The 9,876-nt window shown below is 32.4% G+C and overlaps 1 protein-coding gene and 1 pseudogene across 1 annotated transcript; one reads left to right on the top strand and one right to left on the bottom strand.

Annotated features, from left to right (window-relative positions):
• Positions 1 to 3,231: 3,231 nt before the first annotated feature.
• LOC110636538 (protein TIFY 3) lies at positions 3,232 to 6,721 on the top strand. Its single transcript, XM_021786280.2, has 5 exons — positions 3,232 to 3,619; positions 5,064 to 5,175; positions 5,264 to 5,471; positions 5,596 to 5,653; positions 6,181 to 6,721. The coding sequence occupies exons 1-5, from the start codon at positions 3,462 to 3,464 to the stop codon at positions 6,341 to 6,343; spliced, it is 699 nt and encodes a 232-aa protein (XP_021641972.2). The 5' UTR covers positions 3,232 to 3,461; the 3' UTR covers positions 6,344 to 6,721.
• Positions 6,722 to 7,239: 518 nt separating this feature from the next.
• LOC110636537 (protein FATTY ACID EXPORT 2, chloroplastic-like) lies at positions 7,240 to 9,557 on the bottom strand (annotated as a pseudogene).
• Positions 9,558 to 9,876: the final 319 nt, after the last annotated feature.

A 9,876-nucleotide genomic window follows, 5' to 3' on the forward strand; every position in this document is an offset into this window, starting at 1 on the left:
AAATATATACAAATTTATAAATATTTTTTAAAAAATATATATTTTATATTTAATTAAATATTTATATAAACGGGGTTTCGGTAACAGATACCCAACATAAAAAATTCAAATTCGGCCCAAAACCCGTCACGGGTATTAAATTTCAAATCCGAACCCGTCCCAAACCCAATTATATACGACCCAAACCCGTCCTATTAAGGTTGGGGTGTAGCCGAGCAAGGCTTGTCACACGGAGTGCCGGAGCACCTTATCTCATCTTATCATATTTTCTAAATACTCATTTTTAATTATTTTCTCACCAATATTAATTCATATTTTATGTCATATAATTCACCCACTTACATGGACAAGTAGATAAAAAATCATCTCTAAAAGCAAAATGATCAAAATGTCTTTCATTTAGCTTAATGAGCTAAAATTGTCTGTACCGATTTTTTTAATTATCCTTGGCTTTTCTTAGCAATTTATTGTTATTGAACCCTCAATAACTCCTCTCTGGAGTCCCAAAAATTATTTCACATAATTCTCCTAGGGTTTAGGGTTATTAGTTGTCTTCACAGTAATTTCCCGTTAGGTCACTCATCGCTAGAGCTACTGCTCATTTAACTTTAATGTATTTTATTTCTAAAAATTTTTCTTGTTATTGTTTGGACTATTTATGACTCTCATTCTAGTCTAAATATAGTTCTAGACATTTTGACTATCCGGACCGACATTGGTCACCGAAACAGTAAAATGCACGAACTAGCTAAAGTGAAGGTGTTACACATCCCTACTTCCTTCCAGGAAAGATAAGCAAAATGTAAGTTTTTTTTTTTTTTTAATTGTTACTTCGAAAATTTTAAAAAAATAAAATTTTGAGGATTTGAAATCGTTAACCTTTGTTTGCGTCCTTAGTTATATTGGGAAATAAAGAGAAATTGAATTAGAAAAATAAAAAGAAAAAAATAAATTTAATTTTTCTTACATTATTTAGACATAGTTAAAATATGAGAAAAAATATGATTTTTTTTCTAAACAAGTTTAGTTATTATATATTTATTTTGTCATATTATTAAATCCGATCCAGAAGTTGACTTGACGAAGGAATTTAATGAATAAATAAAAAATTTAATCAATGAATTATTAAAAATGAATTAAATATATATAATGTAATTAAATATTAATTAAATATAATAATATTAATATAAATAAATAAATAAAAATAATTAATTAATTTTTAATTATTTAAATGGAACTTTAATATTTTCCATTTATATTTAATAAATTTTAATAGTGTTTTTAAATATTATATAAAAGTATTGAAGTATGTAATGTATAAAAACATATATAAATGTATAATTATCTTTTTAATATTTATAAAATATTAAGTGTATGTTAATAAATAAATATCTTGAAATAAAAAAAACACATACTCATGAAGTTAGTTCAATTGATTTTAATTTTAAAATAATTAAATTAATTTTGATTTTAAAAACTTTGCATGAGATTATGAGTTTAATTTTTTATATTAATATTAAAAAATTATATTAAATAATTGAACTTATCAGATTAATTTAGTTACATCAATTTATCAATTCAACTGTAAGATTAATTGAATTACACCGAGTTACTTTCTTATTTGATTTAATTATAAACCTGAACAAATTTAAGGGCCTATGCTAATTTGATCCAGATTTAATAACTATACATTTTATTATTATATTATAGAAGAGCATGTAAATATTTGTTAACATAATACTTTTTATTCTTTTATTTTTCTTTATTTATTTCAAAAATTGAAAGGAAATATTTTGAATTAATTAAAGTTGTGTTTAGATTCGAGGATTTAAATTTGAATTTGAATTGGGATTTAAAATGTTTAATTTAAAATTTAAAATTTAAAATAAAAAAATAAAAAAAAATATTTGACTAATAATAAAATTTCATAAAAGTACTTAAATTGTATGATATTATGTATAATTGATACCTTTGATTGTAATCAAATGGATTTAAAATAACAAGGTACAAATAATCATTTAAATCTTTAACTCTCAAATGTGTCATAAATGAGATTTAAAAATCTAAATTCAAATCCAATTTTATTAAAAATATCAAAATAATTCAAATCCAAATTCATGGGAGAAATCCATTTTCTTTCCTACTCTCTATTTTCTTTCAGTTCAAACAAAAGGGTAATAATAGTAAATGTAGTTAAAAAACTAACCTTATGTTTCAAACAAAGTCAAATAACCGAAGAAAAGAAAATCATAGAAAGAAAAATAATGAAAAAATTGCACTTTCCTTAAAAGAATGAGAGAGAGAGAGAGAAACACAGGAGAGAGAAATAAATAAATAAATAGTCTCGAATATTGAGTGAATAATTATTCCATAATTAAATATAATAAATTATATTTTCTATATTTTCTAAAAATTTCACATAAAAAACAGTGCACCGATTCTATTTCAAATTTGAGAGAAAGGAAAACGTGCAGAATTTCGCAAATTAAGGGGAAAAAAAAAATTGAAAGGAACCGACCAACCCACGTGGCGCTGAGTTAGACATGTATGGTCCAAAAGAAAATAAGATATTTTTTATAATCAGTCTTTAAATTTTATTTTTATTATTTAATTTTAATTTATTAATTTTTTTTAAATTTTAATTATATTTTATAAAAAATCCATTCAACTTATAATAATAAATTTTTAGATTAATTTTTTCTTAAATTACAGTATATTAGTTATAAATATAATTTTAATATTTTTTAGTGTTGACTCTATTTTACTTATTATTTGAATAAATAAAAATTATATTTTAATCTGAGTAGGGGTAGTATTTCTCTTTTATTTGTTTATAGAGTTTTAAAAAATTTAAAGACTGTGAGTAAATTTTTTTATTTTTTTAAAAATAATATATTATGATAATATTAATATTTTTTGATTGGAAAAGAAATAAAGTAAAAAAATATAATTTTTTTAATTGAAAATAATTATAATGTGTGAGAGAAATTTTTATAAAATAAATTAAAATTTTTTAATAATAAATTAAAATTAAAAAATTAAAATAAAATATGAAATAAAATTTAAGGAAGGATTATAAAAATTACACAAAAGACACGGAACGGATCATTAAGCGGAGCTAGAACACAAAAAAAGAAAATAATAAAAGTCAAAAAACATAAAAAAAGACAAATATTTTAATAAACTATCGTGCTAAAATGACACGTTTTAAAAATGGAAGCCACCCGGAAACTACAGTGACCACTGCCCATGACTGACTGATATTTTATTTCAGAAATGAGAAATATGGTTTTGTTTGCCTGCCCACTCTCCCTTTAAAGGACAACACACAAAAGCAAAGAAATTTGAATGGGTCTGGTCAAGGTGGTTCCTTTGTTCTAAAATTCTCTCTGTTTTTTCTGTTTCTCAAGTGGAAGAAAGGCAAGAACTTTGGTGGGTTATTTCTCTCTGATCTGGATCAAATGGAGGGTGAATCTGATTCGTATAGGGAAGTGAAGCCCAAAGCTGGGGAGGACCAACTGGTTCCTGTTAATAAGAGTTCCTTGGCTGCTACTAATGGCTATGATGAGAACTTGGGATCCTGCAAACAAGGGGTTCTTCTCCAGACCAACAGGTCCAGGTAATACTCTATGGCTTTACCTTTGAGTTTTTGGTTTCTGGGGTAGGTAGCTTAGAAGAGAAGAAAAGGGACTTGGGAGATGGGATCTGTTGAATTTGCAAAAAGCAAAGGAGAAGAAGAGAGAAATGATGTGGGTGCTGAGGTTTCATTGGTAAAAGATGGATTAAATGTAGATTATAATCTCGTGGAATGTTAATTAGAAAAAATTAGCTATATTTTTAGGGGAGCTGGTGGAGACTTGAATGCTATTGCGTACAGTATTATCTTTAATTCTTTGCTTCATTATCTTTAAGGACATTTTGTTTTGTTCTGAAGTCAATTGCAATGGAAATCCTAGAATAGAGTTCTACTTTTTGGCTGGCTATTCGTTGATTTCATTTAGATAGGAATTTCCAATTTTGAGTTCAAGAAATTACCTGTACATTAAGTCTGATGCTTCCAAATAGTGGTACTGAACAGGAAATCTGACTGACACTTTTTTTCCCCAATTCTATTTCTAGAAAACCAAAAAAGAGTGCAAGTGTATTCTCTGGATTGTGTCACTGGAATTCAAAATGGATGCATCTTGATGGATAATATATAGATATACTCCCTTTAGTTTTCTTGTAAATTTTGGACTTGTAATAGTTGAGGCAAGGGAGAATTTGATCTTACAACCTTGTCTTCAATGAGGAGTGTGGTCAATTAGGCTATGCACTCTTAGTTAATCTTATGTAAATAATGGCTAGATTGGAATTTTGGCCTTTGGGTTCCATGGGCGGCATAGATTCTGAAGGATTATAATGAATGAATTTACATGAAAAAGAATGTTATTAGTTCCCATTTAATGAAACAGACAAGGTTTCTAACTTGCAGTGAGTTACACGATTCCTATATCCCTGAAAAGGGGTAGATCATCTTATATTTAGTCTGAAGGTTGGCACAGTTAATTGTATTTGGAATTTTAGAAAGCAAAGGTTAGGATTTGTATTCAATAGTGATCTTGTTTCTCTGTCTTGTTTGATCCCTCCCCTTGTCACTCTTAATGTCAAAAAGAAAAATATTTATTGCATGATCAATTTAAGTACTTCCATTTGGGGTGGGTGTGTGGGTGGGGGTAGACCCGGCTACCGGAACCGTGAACCCTCAAGGTTCCTGTCCTGGTTCGATCTGGTCCAAATCCAATGGTCTATTTTTATATATATATAGATAAATAAATAAAAAAAAAGACAATTTGGCTCGGAACCGTCCAATTTGGTTCCAGTTCAATTCCAATCTGGTTCATTTATGGCTCGAGTCAAAGACGAGTTTGACCGGTTCTGGTTCTGAACCCGCCCTTGGCCAGGTCTAGGTGGGGGCTTATTAAATGCAAATTCCTTTCCAAAGCAGAAACTGCATAAAAGTTAGATACATGCCTTAAAAAACAACATATCAGTATTACTCTAATAACTAATATTTGTTTTAGGAATGCTTCAATGCCAACATCTGGAACAAATGCTACCATCCCTACTTCAGATCAGCTTACCATCTTCTATGGCGGAAGTGTTCTTGTATTTGATGCAATTCCTGCAGAAACGGTTTGCCTTTTACTGAAGCTTTCGAGAAATGAGTAAATTTTTATAGATCTATTTCATTCTAATTGTTTCACCATGTTTATGTGCTTAGGCTCGTGAAATTATGCTTATTGCAGCTGCTGCTGCAGCAGCTGTTAAACCTGCTGACATGAAGAAGGCTGTGTCTGGCTCGCCAGCTGGTGGTACACCAGTTCTTACTAGGTCTCCTTCACTGCAAAGTACTACAAGTGCTTTGGCTTCACCACAAACCCAGCTCTATTCTGTTCATCAAGGCTCCTCCCTTTGCAAATTGCAAGCTGGTAATATAGGAATGAGACGCATTTAGGAATAGGGTTTGCAGTCTTTTGTGTTCGTGCTTTTCTTTGTGATGACTATAATTATATATATCTTAATGATTCCCACTTTAATTCTCTGTTGGTTTAGAATTACCAATTGCAAGGAGACATTCTCTTCAGAGATTTTTTGAGAAGCGACGGGACAGGTACCTCCCTTTCACACTTAGGGTGCTCTCTGACTCTGATGCGTTTGCAGAAATTCAAACAGAAAATTTAGGATGAATGGATTTCATTACAGATTGGGAATAATTGCAAGAGTCCACCTCCTTGGACAGATCTTAAAAAGCTTTAGTCTTATGAAATGTGGAGTTATGCCAGAGAAAGAGATTATAGACATGAAGCTATGTAGTTCATTCCTACTTTCAAAAGCATTCAACAAAACTTTATGCAGACAGGAACTTTTAGAACTTAACTTTAGACTAGTGAATGCAATCTGGGAACTAAATGCTGAATGATGCCATCATTAACGAAATCAGAAACGATTCTGTTGACCAAGATACTCTGCACTCATTATAAATTTGATTTTGCATCTCATTTGATAAATGAAAATCCAAGTTTCCAAGCATGATGTCCACGAAAATTACTAATATCGTGATTTGTGTTATCATGCATCAATATAATTCATAATCACATTATGTCGGCTGCTGTTATTTACTTTAGTTTCCCCTTGCAGACTTTGCAGCAAAAGCCCATATCCCACTCCACAAGCAATGAAAATGGCTGAAACCACAAAACCTGATTTCAGTGCTGAAGTTTCACCAGAAGCAGGCTGCTTTGGGAAAACTCTTGCACCAGAAAAAGAAATTCAACCAAAGGTTACTGCCAACCTTGCTTAAATATGCACAAAAGCTTCTGATGTGTCATGGACATGGAAAGTCTTATATCAGCTTAAATTGTTAACCTTGTACTGTTCTAGCAAATTTCAGAGTGTGCTGGGAATGATGATGTTTTGACTTGCTTTTGGATGCACTGGGGTCAAAGGAACAATTTCTCATTGAACTAATGGGAATTTGTTCACATAGTTGCCTAATCGCCATAAGGCAATTTGAAATATCATACTGAACCAGTGCTATTAGGACAACTATTTGTGTTACTGTTTAACTGCTACAAACAATTAACAAATGATGGACATGCATCTTGTCTGGTTCTTGTGTGACTATCTGAATTGTAATGTTGAATGTTAAACGTTATACATTCTGTGATGTTGTGTTAAACCATGTCAATAGCGTTCCATTGATATTGCTTGTCATGATGCAGCAGCCAAGCACCTCGTGCATATAATTTTTTTTCTAGAACTTGCATTAAATCATCTCTTGTGCACAGTTTTGAAAAAAAAAATTTCTAGTAAACTATGGAAATAAAGGCTGCATTGCGATAAGAATATAAAGACTTGGACCATCTTTCCCTTTGCATTCTAGTAAAATGAGTAGCCGTTGGTCACCTTAAAAGAGATGTATGTTTAAAGATTTTGAATTAAGGTCCTCGCAAATCTTTATAAAACATAAAAGTTCTGATTCTTTCCAAATATGTGGCACTTTAGGCCCGCACTCTATCCACATGACTAAAGACTCGGTCATTCTGGAGAAAGGAAATTTTCAAGGAAAATGGCAGCCTGGGTACTAACTGGGTTTTCTTCCTGAATATCAACTAGGCTGATTCTAAACTGCTGTCAATTTTCAGTGTCAACTTACATGCAGTATGCATTCAGTATCTCTGCTAGGTAGGAATAAAGTTGTAGTGAGAAAAGTAGCTGCATGATTCAACCATAGAAAGTTCCAAACTTGTAGCTCCACATGCTAACACAAATTTTACACGCCAAAACATCGATAAAAACAAAAAGATGGTGACATTAACAACCAATGAGACAGCCAACTCAAGCCTAGTTATTAAGTATTTAACCATGTCCATATGTCTCTTCCATTAAGCATGTTTCAATGCATACTGCGCAGGACTCCATGAATGTAGCCACCAGCCATCACCAACGACACAAGAGATACAACACCTGCAGGAAAAATCTTTTTTGACCTTAAGAAACGAGAGCCCATCACTCCCATCAGTATAGAAGACACACCTGGAAATTTAAAGAAATTAAATAAAGTCAAGATTAACATCATAATAAAGTAACTTTACATGTTGAGGGTGAGATGAGAGAGCTATACTGGTGTAGCACAAATGTAAACACAATTACCACCGAGCGTGATAGTCTCTGGTGGTTAATTTGGCGAGATGGCTTTGTCCCATTCCAGTTAAATTCCCCGCACAAACATGATAACTAGATATTGTCTCTGTTTAGGAGTACAATAGAAAGAGGCGGTGGGTTGTCCAATAGTTCGTCTCATTAGGAGACACCTTGTGTTTGGTGATAGGTCTCTTCATGTTGGGTTGAGTTAAATGATAACGTCAACCGGTGACTCTGGACCAAGAAGGCTATGACCGTCATACCCATAGAGCCCCTCATTTTTTGCAATTAAAAAAAAAATTGTAAACTCAATTAACCCTATAAGAATTAGCATTCAAAAGTCAAAATCGATAGTCGTTTGATAAATATTAGCAAATTTAGAAAAGAAAAACACTAATCATAAGTTTTCAATAACAGAAAATTCCATCATTATGCTAAATTGCTTTCATCAATCATGACACTATTAAAAATGCAAGAATACATCCATCCATTGCTAATAGGTTATAGGTGTGAAAGTTTCAAAGACCAAACCTCCAACAAAGTCCAAACGGCAGAGTAAAAGGTATAACAGGGGAAATCTTAATGATTAGAAAGTGCATTTTGATATTTTCTTTTCTAAAATCAAGTATAGATAGTATAAAAAAGGGATAAAAAGTTTAAGAAAGCAAATCATGGAAGAGCAAATCATGGAGAGAGAGAGAGAGAGAGAAAATGCTATCTAGGCGCCAAGCCAAATTGCAATCACTCATAGAACATGCATAGGAAGCATTTCTAGCAAACAAAATATAGGAAAATGCATAGTAAAAAGAATTCCATGAATATAGGGTTTCTTACCAAGCCCTATAGACGAGGCATAAACTGGATTTGTAGGAAGCTGCGTATGTACATAATACAGTATTGAAGCAGATAGGCCTCCTGCCAAAAGTGATTTCTGGCTACCACTTTTCAAATAGCCCATAAGACCACCCACTGTACAATCAAAAGAGATCCACTTTGTTTAGAAATTACAATTAATCTCCACCCACTTAGGTTATTAATTAAACACCATCGTAGCATTTTCAAGCTTGTTGAAGTTAGCAGAGAAATGCCTAAAGCCATACACTTTTAACTTCGAATACCAGCTTATAGTATCATACTATCATACGTCTTCTTATCAATTGAAACTTGCTTTGGGAAATTTTTTTTCAAAGGTCATATATTTTTTTTTTTAATGGTAAGAGACTTACTTCCAACAAGGGCAGCGTAACCAAGAGTCAGCTTCTGAGACATCGACAACGCCATCTTCTTCTTCTCACCGCCACTACCTCCAACGATCCTCCCTCTCCTTCGTTCTTTGAATCACCACCACCACCACCTTGTCCTCCGTTATTACCACCGCCGCCTCGACCACCCCCTCCACTGCTACCTCTTATATCCCGGTAACCGTCACCGCCGCCTCCAGAATCCGGTTCAATCTCGATGCCTTCTGTCGACAAATCAACGTCATCAGTAACAAGCGTAGACGATTCGAGACCCGAATAGACGACACTAGCAGCAACAACAGGCTTCAAATGCTTATCAGAGAAAACAACGAATCGGTAGTTTCCCTTCTCGCTCAAAGATTGCTGAAGCCGCAGGGACGTCGATGGAGTAGCGTAAGTTCGAAATCCAAACTTTGAAGACTCTATAAGAAGAAGCGAAGACTGAGATACTACACCTATGACCGACTTCGCCATTTGGTTTCTTGCTTTGCTTCGGCCATTTTGCCTCTGATTTTCGTCCTTTGCCCCAACTCGAGTCGGTTCTGGTAGAAAATTCAGGCTCCGCCCGAATCGGCCCAGTTTAATTTGCTTAAGAGCAGCCCAGCTTGGGGCCCATTGGCAGCTCAATAGATGAGGTGGGACCGGGAGAAGCAGAAGAAGGCGAAGGCATCGAGAATCTCTGCAGCGAAACACTGGAAAAGATGTCGTGATTAACGGCTTTTTTGTCTTTAAGTATTTTGGCTGATTTTTTAAAGTATTTTACAACTTTGTTGATGGTATAAGTTAGTTTATTTTTAAAAGCTATGATTATATCTATAAATTTTTTGTATTAATAAATTATTTATTTTTCATTCAAAATAAATTTATTTAATTTATTATTAATTAATGAGAAAAATAAAAGATAATCCTAATTTAAAATTAAATATTGAATTTATCATCACTCTTATTT

The sequence above is a fragment of the Hevea brasiliensis genome, chromosome 11 (assembly GCF_030052815.1).
Source record: "Hevea brasiliensis isolate MT/VB/25A 57/8 chromosome 11, ASM3005281v1, whole genome shotgun sequence".
Taxonomy (NCBI): domain Eukaryota; kingdom Viridiplantae; phylum Streptophyta; class Magnoliopsida; order Malpighiales; family Euphorbiaceae; genus Hevea; species Hevea brasiliensis.